Source organism: Tauraco erythrolophus, chromosome 13 (genome assembly GCF_009769465.1).
Source record: "Tauraco erythrolophus isolate bTauEry1 chromosome 13, bTauEry1.pri, whole genome shotgun sequence".
Taxonomy (NCBI): Eukaryota; Metazoa; Chordata; class Aves; order Musophagiformes; family Musophagidae; genus Tauraco; species Tauraco erythrolophus.
The window spans coordinates 23,256,559-23,269,886 of record NC_141477.1 but is presented as its reverse complement, the minus strand read 5'-3'; the positions used below and the strand labels follow the sequence as shown (position 1 = coordinate 23,269,886).

General features: G+C 61.9%; 1 protein-coding gene across 1 annotated transcript; it reads left to right on the top strand.

The window, feature by feature from the left end:
* Positions 1-9,534: 9,534 nt before the first annotated feature.
* Positions 9,535-10,458, top strand: SPRY3 (sprouty RTK signaling antagonist 3). Its single transcript, XM_086619798.1, has one exon. It carries the CDS (start codon positions 9,535-9,537, stop codon positions 10,456-10,458), a length of 924 nt encoding a protein of 307 aa, XP_086475924.1.
* The last annotated feature ends 2,870 nt before the right edge of the window (positions 10,459-13,328 follow it).

Genomic DNA, 13,328 nt, shown 5'->3' with positions numbered 1-13,328 from the left:
AAGGGCCGGCGCGCACCCGGCGCAGAGCGGAGGGAGGCCAGTGGAGCCCATCACGCTGACGGGCACCGGGCTGAGCCCATCAGGCCGGTCCTGGTCACCCTGGATGTCCCCCATGGTGTGCCAGGCTGGCCCCCGCCAGCTCTGCCCGTGCCCGGGGGTGCCGGGTGGAAGGCTGCCCGGAGATGCGGAGCGCGGGGTGCTCCGAGGTGGCGGGGATGGACCCGTTCCCCGCTGGTTTGGGGAACTGGGATGAGCCGAGAAGGTGGCTGGTGATGGAACCTCTGCTCCATCCCAAGAGTGGTCGAGCCCTGAGGCTCAGCCATGCTGGGACTGGCGAGAGGTGGGAGCTTTGGGGCTGGGGCAGGGACGGTGGCTGCACCGGGCGGGAAGGGCTCCGCAGAAGTTGGTCATTCCAAGCCGCGGGGTTCCGGGCTGGAGCCACGAGGAGCGCGGGAAGGAGCTAAATTCGTGCTGTCGTCAGACAAGCGGGGAGGAGGGGGTAGGTGCGCCTATTAATGGCTATTAATGGCTATTAATGGCTATTAATACCTCCGAGGTGGCGGTGCTAATGAAGGGAGGGAATTGTGCGCAGCCCCCCGAGAGGAGCGGAGGCTCCAAGGGCCCGGGGGGGGGGGGGCGGGGGGTTTTTAGGCTACCCAGTGTTCCCAGCAGAGCCGGAGCCGGCTGTGACCACCGGGACAGGCCACCCCCCTGCGCCCCGGCGCGGTGACACCTCCGCTCCGGTCCCGGGGACGGGCAGCCGGGCAGCGGGAAGGGGAAAGACAGGGATGGTGGAAGGGAGCGGGGGAGCAAAGGGTGGGGGGAAGGCGAGGGCTGAGCCTCGCCGAGGTTTATTAAAGTTTAGCAGAAAAGAAACCCTGGTTTGCGTGGAGGGGACCAGCTATTTTTAGCCGTGGGTAGGATGTCGGCTCTGAAAATAGCCCGCTCCCAGATCCTGATGAAATCCTCTCTTTGGCTCTCACCCGGAGCGAGTTTGGAGGGGGAGGATCGCTGTCACGCCCGCAGCCCAGGAGCTCCTGACATTCACAATGACTCGCCTCGCGAGTTTTATATTTTTTTTTTTTTTTTTTTTTTTCCTTTTCCTTCCTCCTCCCGTTTCTCCTGTTCTCCGCCGGCTCTGCCTTACGCCGAGCAGAGGAGTCACCAGCCAAAAAAGCGCACGCGGGGGTGGTGCTGCTTAGCTACGGCCAAATCCCGGGCTACATGTGACCAGATTGGCAATTTAATACGGAGCCCTGCTCCCCTGCGCTCGCGCCCGAGTTAAAGTGACATTGAAACGGGATCTCAAAGTGCTGAAGGCAAAGGAACTGGGGGGAGCTGCCACCCCCCCCGCCCCTGCCTCCATCCCTGGGGAACACGTTTCGCTGGGTGGGGTTGGATGCGGAGAGGGGAAGGTGGTACCCAGGCAAGGGGGGATGCTTGGGTTGGGTGCCCGGGCATGGAGGGGAACAGGAGGTGGAAGATCTGGACATGTGCACCAGGGGGTTTGTGGAGAGCTGGGAACATCTGGGCGTCTGGAGGAGGGATACCTGATGCATGTGGTGGAGCTCAATCTAGGATCTCCAGAAGGCCTGAAGAAGACCTGAAATAGTGGGTGGTGACCGCTCCTTGGAAAGATCAGGGTGGTGGAGCAGCAATTGCTGGGAGCATGGAGCGGAGGAGGCAGGGAGAGGGGTGGCCCTGAGGGCCCGGGGACAGAAGGGGAGGTCGTGGGAGCACCACGTCCCCATCAAACCAGTGGCTGAACGTGCCGTGTGGACACAGGATGGGTGAAGACCACGTGTCCTGCGGGTGCGGGGTCAGGCCTGGCAAGAGGGACTGGTGCTCCACGGGCTTTGTGAGGATATTTAGGGTCTGGAGGGGGCAACTTGATTGCCCGGTGGGTGTAGCAATGGGTTTTGGCTGGGGAAATGCGCGTCACCCACCCATGGCACCCTGCACAGACCTCAGGCTTTGGCTCAAAATCCCCAGCCTGTTCCTACTGGGAAGGAGAAGCCTTCAGCTCCTCTGAAGGAAGGACCCCTCGCTGATATGGTGAGAGGGATCTGGCTCCAGAGCTGGCTGCCCATACCGCAGGCAGGATGTGTGCCCAGGTGTCTGCCAGTCCTTCCAGGGAGCTGGAGGATGGAGTTAACGATTTCCCAGCATGGAAACGCTTGTATGGACAGGTCCCCCCAGCACCTCTATAACCAACGCACTGTCTGGCTTTCCCCACCCTGCTCACATTCCCGAGGAGCTCAGGGTCAGGGCTGCCATGCTTGCTGCCTGGGTCACGTCTTCGCTCTGATTTCGCCCGGTGGGTTTGGGTCAGTGACCTCGTGGGGACAAACATGTTTTCTGTAGAAGAAGAGCCACCGCGGAAGCACAGGGAGCCCGTGGATGCCCCCAACACTAGTATACGCAATGGGATGTGGGGAAAAAAGAGAAGATATCTGCTTTTGTGTTCCCCCTCCGGCTGGGTTCGCGTGCCGGGGTACCCGCTCGGCCCCTGCGCTGGATGCTCTCCCCGGAGATGGCACCTCCTGCCTCGCCGCCGTCCGGTCCCGTCTCTCCGGGGATGGAGCCATCTGCACCGGTGAGTCAGCAGGACCCACTTAACACTTCTCCAGCAGCATCTCCTCCTCCTGACAGAATGGGCAGCTCCTGGCAAGCTCCGTCAGCGTGTTACAATCTCAGCTCATTAAAGGGACGCATCCTGAGCTCTTTATTGATGTTTTATGCTGCCTGGCTCCATCTTCAGAGAAAAACTCACATTGCAGTCAATGGCTACACCTCCGCGGTGCTGCAGGCTGTGAGGAGCTCAGGATCCGGCTCACGCGGTGGGTCGGGCTCAGCTCTCCTTCCCATGAAGCTGCACCGCCGTGAGTGGTGGGTTTTACACCAAAGCGGCCAAGAGACGTCTCGGGGCCAGGATCCTCGTAGGGTGTTTTCTTTCCAGGGACTAGGCAAGGTTGAAAAGGAAAACATGAGGAAGGGCTGGCTTTTCTCCCTGCTTGCTTATCCCTCTTTGCTGGGCAAAGGAGCCGCGTGATATGGAAGGGAAACGGTGTTTTCTCTCCCCACTGCTGCCATCTGGTCAGCTCGAGCCCGGCGGCGTGGATGTACCTGGGCTCCTCCTTCCCAAAGCCTGTGCTGGGAGCCACATGCCCCTCCACCCCCGGAGAATCGCGGTCGTTTAGCGAGTGCCCCAGCGCTTGCTGTTGCTTCTCAAGAGCCAGTGGCACTGTCTGGCTTCAAGTGGCTTTTACATAATACAGACTGTCAGGCTGGATGAACATCATGGTCCCTCCTGGCCCTAAAATCTGTGAATCTAAAAATTAGAGGGCACCAGCACCTCATTGTTTCTGGCTGATTTAATCAGGGGAAATGCATGTTCTCTTTATCCCCTCCTTTTTTTTTTTCCTTCCTCTCCTGCATCGTCTTTAGCCGAAGATGAATTTGCCCTTCCCCCTCCGTGCCCGAGCTTGGCTAATAGCATCGGAAGAGATCAGACATCTCCAGCCTTGCTCTGGGATATTCTCCCCTCCGCCGCCCGCTTCCAGACTGATTCCCGGCCGTTAATCGTTGGCTGGCTGCGCCGGCAGGACCGGGGCTGCTCAGCCTCGCAGGCGGCTGGACGACGTGCCCGGAACGCAGTGCCCAGCTCTCCTGGTTGGTTGAAAATTGTAGCCAAGTCCTTCAGGCTCCACGTTTAGCTCTTTTTGGTTTTGTGCACGTGTGTGTGTGTATCCTCTGGGTGCTACCAGCTGTCCCAGGCAGGAGAATGGGTCTCCTGGGAGCTGACTCCCTCCCCATCCCTTTGGACAGGACCCCGGGGGCATTGGAGAGGTTAAAGGGTGGATTCAAACCGGGAGGAGAAGGGAGATCCGTGGGAAAGGCTGGTTAAGAGGAGCTGGGAGCAGTCACAGGTGGTGGCTGAGAAGGGCAGAGGCAAGGGTGGTGGGGCACAGCCTGAGCCGTCGCGGCGCTGGAGGGGGGGACACCAAATCCTCCGTCCAGGACAGCCGCTCGCCTCCCGCAGACCCTGCACGGGGAGAGATGGAGTCTCCCACCTTCCTCTGACACGGCTCGTAGCCTGGCCATGGGACCACATCCCTCTTCCGACAGCCTCCAAAAACCTGCCGGAGGCTGTCCCAGACCCTTCCTTTGGGAGCGGCTCTAAACTTTTCTGCTATGCAGACACGGTCGGGTTCCCAGCCCTCCTCTTCAGCGATGCTGCGGTCAATAACTCCCCAGGAGGCTCCTATTCTCCCTCCGCTTCCCACCCTCCCACTTGTCTCGGGATCTGCATTCAGGCCTTTCCGGCCCTCCCTCGGCAGCGGGCGAGGACCAGAGCTGCGCTGGCGGAGCGCGCCGTGGGCTGCGCCGGGGATGCTGTGAGCCGGCGGAGGGGAGCCTGAGTCACCGGCGGCACCTCAAGGTGGGGAGGGATAAATTTAGGCTGGGAGAAAGGGAGGACATCGCACGTGCTTTGAGGAGTCAGGTGCTCCCAGGCGGCTGGCGGTCACTGGGAATCGGGCGACTCGGTTCCTTTCGGCGCCTTTAAAGAGGGAGCTGAGAGCACTGGGGAGGAGAGGAGGGGCCCACGAGCCGGAGATGCAGCCTGAAGGCTCTGAGCTGTAGCCGAGGCTGAGGGATGCTCTCAGGGACTCGTTCCTCCTGGAGGGGCATCTCTGGCGGGAGCCGATGGAGGTGGAGAAACGCTCAGCCTAGAAATGCCTAAAACTGAGCCTGGAAAGGCTCAGCTGGGTGTCACACAGGGACAGGAGGGTCACTGCTGGGGAGGACTCCAATGCTTCTGCTGGCATCAACTGGGAGGGAGCCACTGAGGTCGGTCGGATCAGCCTGGTCTATGCCCATCTGTTAGAGCAACAAGTGGCAGAGCTGGTTTTGTCACCCTGGTTCAGGCTCCTTCTCTTCCCTTCCTGCCCCCCAGCCCACTCTCACCCGTTGCCCTTCGGCAGTGAGCACTGGCAGCACGTGGCTGAGCCTCGGGCAGTGACCTGCCACGGGCGAGTGGCTTCCTGCGCTGCTGGAGACTTGGTGGGATCGTTGAGGGCTTGATGGCTTCAGCTTCAATTCTTAGAGACAAGTTCTCAGCCCCCCTTGAGCTGGTAACATTGCTTTGCTCATCTGGAACACTACCAGAAAGGATGGGTGACCAGCCTGGAAGGGTTGAGAGGAATAAAGTGAGGGTGGGAGCTCCGGTGGGGTCCGTAGCCAAAGTCCAGTGTCATCAAGGAGTGACCTTCTGTCTTTGGGACTGTCAAACCAGGTCTGGTTTATTTATAAATGGGGCCGAGGGGTATCACAGGGGTCCTCGGTGCTGTGGGGCAGTGGTTGTTGCCTTAGAGGAAGCAGCACAAGGAGGGAGGGCGCAGCGACTCGGGGATGGAAGGTACAGATTCTCTCCGGACCCTTGGTCTGAGGAGTTTGTTTCTGGGACAATGGGATGCGTGTGGACTGGTGCTGTGGGTGTGGGCACAGAACGGCCCCTTCCCAGAGTCTCTGCCCCAAGCTTCCATTGCAGGAGCTAATTCAGGTACTGGTTTAGACTTTTCGGGAATATTGGCTCCCATTGAGGCCTCCTGAGATGCCCAGGGAGAGGCGAGCCAGGCGGGCATGTGAGAGGGGAGAAGGTGACTTGTGCCCATTTCACAGTGGCTTTATGGATCGAGCGATCCCCCCAAGGTGACGGATCCCGACGGTCGATACCGGACCCTTTGCAGCCGATCCCGCCCGCGACGTGCGACCGAACCGAACCCATCCCCGCCGCTGCCGCGATGGGCCGGGGGACGCGGCGGGCCCCGGGGCGGGCTGTGCCGGGGGGAAGCGGAGCCCGGGGCGGACGGACCCGTTCCCGTTCCCGTTCCCGTTCCGTTGACACGGCGCGTGGCGCAGCCCCGGCGCTGCGCGCGGCTCCGGTGCGGTCATTATCCGGGGAGCGGATGCCCGGGGCTCTGTGGGGACCGCTAATGGGCCGATTCAATTGCCGCGGGATGACGCCACTCCGGTAAGCGTTAAGAGCTCCAGCTCCGGGAAGGCGAGCGGCAGAGAGAGGGAGAGATGCGAACGGGCAGCGCCAGATCCCTCCCTCCCTCCCATCCTCCACGCTGCCCCCATTCACAAGGAGCGCCGGGGACGAGCCCGCGTTCACAAACCGGAGCCGGGCAGCGCTCCCGGGCTCTCCCTCGCCGCCCCCGCGGGCGGCCCGGCCCGGCCCCGCTCCCGCCGGCCGGGGCGCGGAGCACGGCCCGGTTGCGGGGCCGGGCGGGCGGGCGGTGCCCCGGGTCCATGCCCGCCGCCGCTCGCCCCTAGGGCAGCCCCGCTCCGGGCCGCCCGCTGCCCCGGGGCTGGCGCCGGCCGGGCTCGGCGCCCCACGGGCGGATGGACCGGCGGCGGCGGCGGCGGCGGGGTGAGTGCGGCCGGGGGGGGCTGCGGGACGGGGACACGCGTGGGGTGCGCGCGGGTGGGCAGGGGCTGCGTGGGCACGCGTGGGCAGTGCGTGCCCGGGGGGGGCGGGGGTCCTGGGCACGCGTGGGCTGTTTGCCGGGGGTCGCTGGAGCACGCGGTGACGCTGGGGGTCCCGACCCCGCGCGCGCAGTGGGGCCGGGGGTCCCGGGCACGCGTGGGGGGTACGCGGTGGGGTTGGGCGTGGGGCAAGGGCACGCGTGGGCTGCGGGCACGGTGGGACCGGGGGCTGCGGGCCGCATCCGGACCCGCGCCACGCGTGGGCTGCGTTGCACGAGGGGCTGCAGGGAGCCGGGACACGGCGGGGCCGTGCACGGGGGGCTGCAGCCCGGGTCCGCGCCGCGCGTGGGCTGCGCGCAGAGCGGGGCTGGGGGATCGGCCTCCCGCCACCGCCCCGCTGCACCCCGCAGCATCGGGGTGAGGGGGTCCCTGCGGAGGGAGAAAGCCCTTTTCTCCCACCTGGGCGCCCTGTGCAGCTCGTCCCCAGCTTGCAGCCACCTCCAGCCTGTAAATCATTTGCTTTTACGATCCCTCCTCTGGCCCGTTATCACACGAACTTTATATGTTTGGGGCTGCTGGGGGCCATAAAGCTCGCCCGGTTTCCGGGGCTGGCATGCCTGCCTCGCAGGCAGGGTGTGAGGAGGAGGAGGAGGCTGGGGACACGCTGCCCGGGTCCCCCCAGGGCAGGCAGGTAGGCAGGGAGGGGTGCAGCAATACCTCGGGGATGGTCGCACCGACGGGCACCCCGGGATATGGACTGGTTGCAGAGCCAGGATCGGGCTGGAGCAGGGAGGGCTGGGAGCGAGTAGGGGGCACCGGGCTCCCCTGGGTGGAGGGTGGGCAGGAGCGGGGTCTCAGCTCCGGTCATTCAGTCCCTCGTCCCCCCATCCTGCTGGACTGGAGCACCCACAGACCCTCTGGCTCATGAGCCTTTGGGTCCCAGAGGGACCTTTGCCTCCCGCCAGCCAGCAAGTCTGGGTCCAGGTCTAACCCCTGCGCCCAGGGATCGTGGGTCCAGGAGCGTTCGGGCCTCAGTTCAGTGCTGAGGATCATCCCAGGACCTGTCTTGCCCAGGATGCCATGTCCAAGCCCTGGACCCAGATCCTTAGTGTCCAGGTTGCCGCGCACCGCGTGGCCCAGTTGCCAGCCGCTCTCTCTGCCTGCTGTCCCTGGGGCTCTGCTCCTCCTGGCAGTGTCCCCTGGGCATCCCCTCCTGCCTAAGCGCAGCTCACGGGTCTCCTCGCGTCTCCTGAGCTCCAGCTCTTGCGTAGAGGGTTGGGTGTAGCTGTACTGGCTCTGCCCCTTGCCTGCTCTTTATCTCCCAGCTCTGCTGCCACTGTCACAGTGGGACCCTCTGCCACCTCAGTCCCTTCCTTTGGGTCACACCTTGGTTCAAGCCCCACACGGGAACCTCATGGGAGTCTCCCTGGCTGTGTCCCAGTGCCCGAGTGCTGCCAAATCCTGACACATGGGTTAGAGGGGATGGACCCCCGGACGTGAGAGGCTCCTCTCTGGGTGTAAATGAGCATCATCCCCTGAATGATCCCACCCTGAGATGGGATTTGGGTCACCAGGGATGTGGGAACCCACTGAGGCTGCTCTCTGCTCCCCTCCGCATGCTCCTGGCTGCAGACTGAGATGTGTCCGATCTCTCCAGGGGTCTGGAGGGCTCCAGTTCTCCGGGCTGGGCTTTTTAGCAAGCCCTTCCTGGGTGAGGAGCTCAGCGTTTTGCCTCCCATTCCTATCCTGGCAGCCGGTGCACAAAACCTTCCCTGGGTCAGCCGTGCCCTCCTGGTTCACCTCGATATTTCTGTTAAACAATTTGGTGTCCCAATCAATTGTGGATGTCCTGGGAGAAGGACTTATTGGCTGTCGACCTCTCCCTGGATGGGGTCAGCGTCTCACTTGAGGAGGTCCACGGGCAGGAAAAACCCAAATCTAAGCAGTTCGGTCACCTTTTCTTTCCGGGGAGGGGGATGGGAGAAGAGACCAGATCTTGCTTGAACAGCCGAAGTAAGTTGCCTTTGCTTTTCCCGGCTCTTCAAGGTCAGCCTAGCTAATGAAAATCAATCTTCCCTCCGCCTCTCTCTGCTGCATGAGCACATTCTACCTGTGGCCCCTCACCTACTCGAAAGCCCCGGCCGCTGGCGGCCGCTTGGCCGTGTGCGAGGCCGGTGAGGAGCTTCCCATGGAAACTGAGTCTTCCTGTGGGCCTGGGCACCGTGACAATATCTGTGTCACTGAGGGATCACTCCTTTGATCTGCCAGAGGAGAATGGCTTTGTCCCGGGGAAGTTGGCTGCGCACGGAAAGCACGTATCCGATATTGAAATCGGGGCTGGAAGTGCCGAGGGAATGCTCTTCGCCAGGGTCTGGCATGCGATGAGTGTCTCCCGTCCTCTGTGCGCTGCTGGGCAGCAGAAGTGGGAATTTTCTCCCCCCCTCTCTCCCTCCCTCCCGAGGGCCAGGACCCGGATGCTGCCTGGAATTAAATGTGTTCAGATCCCGTGCCCCCGGCGGGTACAGGGTACAGCAGCGGGCAGCTGCTTGGGGTGTGCTGGGAAGCCCCAAGCCAGTGTCTCCTGCTCCGGAGGAGATGCTGTTCCCAGCTCCGTCTCTGACTCTGGATAAGTCACAGCTTCGAGTCTCCCCTCCCCTTTGCCCTGGGGAAGGAGAGGGAGGACCAACGGGTCTGTCAGTGCTGGCGAGGGGTGGGAAATCCTCTGGAAGGACACGGAAAGCTCAAAAGCACAGGGGGATGCTGTGCCCGGGGACGGATCTGATGGTCCTGGCCTTTTGGACGGGTCCAGCCCAAGTCTCCCCAGGCGCAGAAGTACTTTGAGTCTGGTTGTTGGAGAGAGCTTGGAATCATAGATAACTTCATTATAACTTCATTAGGAGTTCTCCAGCCAGTCTTTGCTTCCCACTTTCTACGGACGGATCCGTTATAAAATGTAACACGACTGTTTTCTCTGTCTTCCTGCCCCGTCCTGTAGGATTTTTAGATGTGCCCTGATGCCGCAGGGTCTCCTTGCTCCTGGAAATGCAGCTCTCTTCCAGCGTGGCTGAACTCCGTTGTGATGAGATGATGGACCCACCCGCTGAGGACTTCCAGCAGGTCCTGTCCATTGACCAAATCCGCTCCATCCGTGCCAGCAACAACTACGTGGAGAGACCGGCTGGCTGCTTCCAGCAAGCCCGCTCCAACCCCTCCCTGTCCCAGCCGCTGCACAAGCAGGAGTGGTCCCAGGACCGCCTGGTGTCTTCCACCTTCCAGGACCTGCACCGCAGCCACAGCCAACAGCACCAGATGCCCCCTTTGCCCCAACACCTGAGCCACTCCAGCACGGCCAGCTCCGTCTCCCAAAGCACCACCGCCTCCGACCAGCGCCTCCTGAGCAGCCTCACGCCCTCCCACTCCGGGAACTCCCTCGTCCGGACGCAGCCGCGGGCCGGCGAGCTGAAAGCGGAGGAGTCGCCGCTGAAGGGGGGCACGGAGAAGCCCACCGCCCTCCACGCCGGCCACCTCTTCGTCTGCGAGGAGTGCGGGCGCTGCAAGTGTGCCCGCTGCACGGCCGCCCGCGACCTGCCCTCCTGCTGGCTCTGCAACCAGCGCTGCCTCTGCTCCCCCGAGAGCCTCCTCGACTACGGGACGTGCCTCTGCTGCGTCAAGGGTCTCTTCTACCACTGCTCCACCGACGACGAGGACACCTGCGCCGACGACCCCTGCTCCTGCGGGCCGGGGTCCTGCTGCGCCCGCTGGGCTGCCATGAGCTTCCTCTCCCTCCTCATGCCCTGCCTCTGCTGCTACTTTCCCACCCTGGGGTGCCTCAAACTTTGCCAGCGGGGTTACGACGGCCTGAAACGACCCGGCTGCCGCTGCCAGAGCCACACCAACACGGTCTGCAGGAAGATCTCCTCCTCCAGCGGCACGCCTTTCCCCAAGACGCTGGATAAGCCGGTATGACCCTCCCGGGGAGGAGAAGCGGGCTTTACTCCTCTTCCTCCTCCTCCTCCTCCTCCTCCTCCTCCTCCTCACCCATCCATCCCCCTCCTCCTTCAGCTCCGCAGCACTTCGCCCCGACCCACCGTCACCTCCCGGGAACGAGACGGGTGGACTGGGGGTCCCGCAGTGGTTGGGTGGCCGGGGGAGCTGGCACCCAGCTGCTGGGAAACGGGGGTTTTGCACAGGGGAAGAGGGGCCGGCAGCGGCAGAGGGAGCTGTGGGTGCCCACCCCGGCCGAGCCCCGAGGGAAGGGGGACCCGGCGGGTCCTCGGGACTCTGCTCGCCGAGGGTTTTAGGAGCTGCTGCTGCCCCGTGGTGTGGTCCTTCCCGACGCGGGGGGAGAGGCAGGTCGGTGCATCCCCCGTGCCAGAGTCCTCCCGGAGCCGGACCTCCCCCTCTCTCTCTTTATCTCTCTCCAGCACTTTTCACGGGTGACCTCTCTCTTCTCACCGGTGGCTGTGGGTCCGCTTGCCCTGGGGGGCTGGGGAGCCGTGGGGTCCCACTGGTGGCTGTGGCTTCCCTCTGGGCTCGGGAGCCTCTGGGAGAAGCGAGCAAGCTTCAGGATGAGGTGGCATCGTATTTTTCTGTCTCAAAGAGGAAGGGAAGGTGTGGGAAGCTTTAGAAACCTTCTGGCAGGGGAAGGCGCGATGGGAGGCAGCCCAGCCCACTCGCTTCTGCCCGCCTGCGGCGGGGGGAAGGTCCCCTCTGGGATTTGGCTGAGAATAAGAAGCTGGTTTGAAATTGCCATTCGTTTCTCCACGCCTCGAGGGGCTGACCCCAGAGCGCAGACCCTGGTGGGATGGGGGCTGCCACCCGGCTCCGTCCCACCACTGAGCAGGTGCTGCAGGCACCGGCTCCGTGCTCCAGCCCTGAGAGCCCTGATCTGGGACCTTCCACCAGCACTGAATTCACTTTAAATAAACCACCCCCAGCCCAGCTGCCAACAGCTGCTGCTCGTGCCGCTCTCCCTCTTCCCTCCCACCAGTCCTGGGGGGTGAGGACTTCGGCAACTCCTGCTTTGGGCTGGAGGGAAAGAGAGGACGGAAAGGGGTGCCCAGAGACGGGAACCCAACCTTCCCTCCCTTCAGAAGCTGCCGGGAGTCCTCACCTCACTTTCCCTGTCCCACTGGCGTCGTGCCGGCGGGCAAACCCTGAAGGCACTGCGGAGGGTGTTCTGCGGCGGCGGCTGGAGATGGGTCTGGTCCCTGCACACCAGAAGGACACCTGAGTCGGGGTTGGTGCTTCCCAGTTTCCTTGCTGTGATGACAATGAGCCCAACCGGTCGCTGTGGTTGAGGGGAGACCCTCCCGCTCCCGGACTCAGCCCCATCTCCGCTCGCAAACGCGCGGCGCCGGCTCTGGGTTGTGACCCCGCGGATGTCGGCCCGTCGGTCGGGGAAGGATGGAACTGGGATGATGTCCCAGGGCTTGGCTCTGCCTGTCCCTCCTCCGAGAGCGCAGCGGGAAGCGAATGGTTCCCCTGGAGAAATATATGCAACACGTCCCTTGGCTTCCCCCGAGACCCTGCCGCTCCTGCGCCGCCTTCCCTCGCCACCTCTTCACGTAGAGTTCCGCGGATCTATTTTTGTATATAGAAATCTAACGGTAGGACGGTTAGGTCTCTTACTAATAATGCTCATGATACTGCTGTGAACGGGGCCAGATGCAAGGTTTGGCTTCCTGGGACACTTGCACATGCTGGAAGACGATTTCCCAGTCTGTTTATTGCTGATCCTAGACCTTTAGCTCCCAGGTAGTCGGGAGAGGAGGGAAAAGGAGGTTTACGGATTGTCCTGGGGTGGGGGTCTGCTTTGCAGAGAGGGGGTAGGATGTCGTGCTGGCTGCGGGGGGGGGCAGGAGGTAGACTCTCACGATGGGATCCCTCGTTCCGTACGTTCGCCATCTGAAAACGGCGGCTGATCCGAGCTGCCTCTGTTGCAGAGGAACGCGGTTCCGGAGAGCGATTCATCCCGCGTGAAAACGTGGTTCGTTAAACGACGTTCTGGTGGTGCCTGTCTCTCTTGGCCCAAACGGGACCCAAACATTTGAACTTGCAGTTCCCTGCGGAAGGGGAGATGATTCTATGATATTACAAACGTATTTATCCATATGCCAATAATTGCCTGGCTCCCTGCTTCCAAGGGATGTTTGGAGGAGAGACTTCCACCAAGAGGCACCCTTCCTAGAATGATAGAATGGTTTGGGTTGGAAGGGACCTCAAATATCATCTAGTTCCAACCCCTTTGGACACTCGGTTCACTTCTCTATCGGTGCTGATTAAACTCCTTCTTCCTAAAAACCAGAACTTTTTCAGGGAAAAAAGGTCCCTTTTTCACTGAGGATTTGAGGAACCATCTCACTCGAGTGAGAATGAGAAATAGTTCATTGAAACTTTTTAGAGAAAACTAATGAACAGAATTTTCCAACTTGCTCTACTTTGATTTTTTTTTCTTCCTCCTTTTTAAATGGATCCTACTTGTAAATTTAGTTACCACCTCTGTATCTTTGCAATTCATTGCTTCCTCTCCTGATGGTGGAATGACTCAACATGTGAAGCTTCATCATTTTCACGGCCTCCGAAGTCGCTGCAAGCGCGGGGTGACCTCCCCCAGGTGCTGGAGCTGTAGGATGAGAAGATGGCTGTCCACGGGCCAGCTCCCCAGCGCCACTTCTGCTTGGCACTGGCTTGGCGAGGCGGAGCCCTGCGCTACTATTGCAGCATATTTACCTTCAGCAATTGGTAGGAGGCCAGGACGCCTGCCAGGAGCCTTCTACCTAATGGGATTTTTCTGGGTCGGTGCGGAAGTCCCATTTCTACCAGGGAATCGTGCC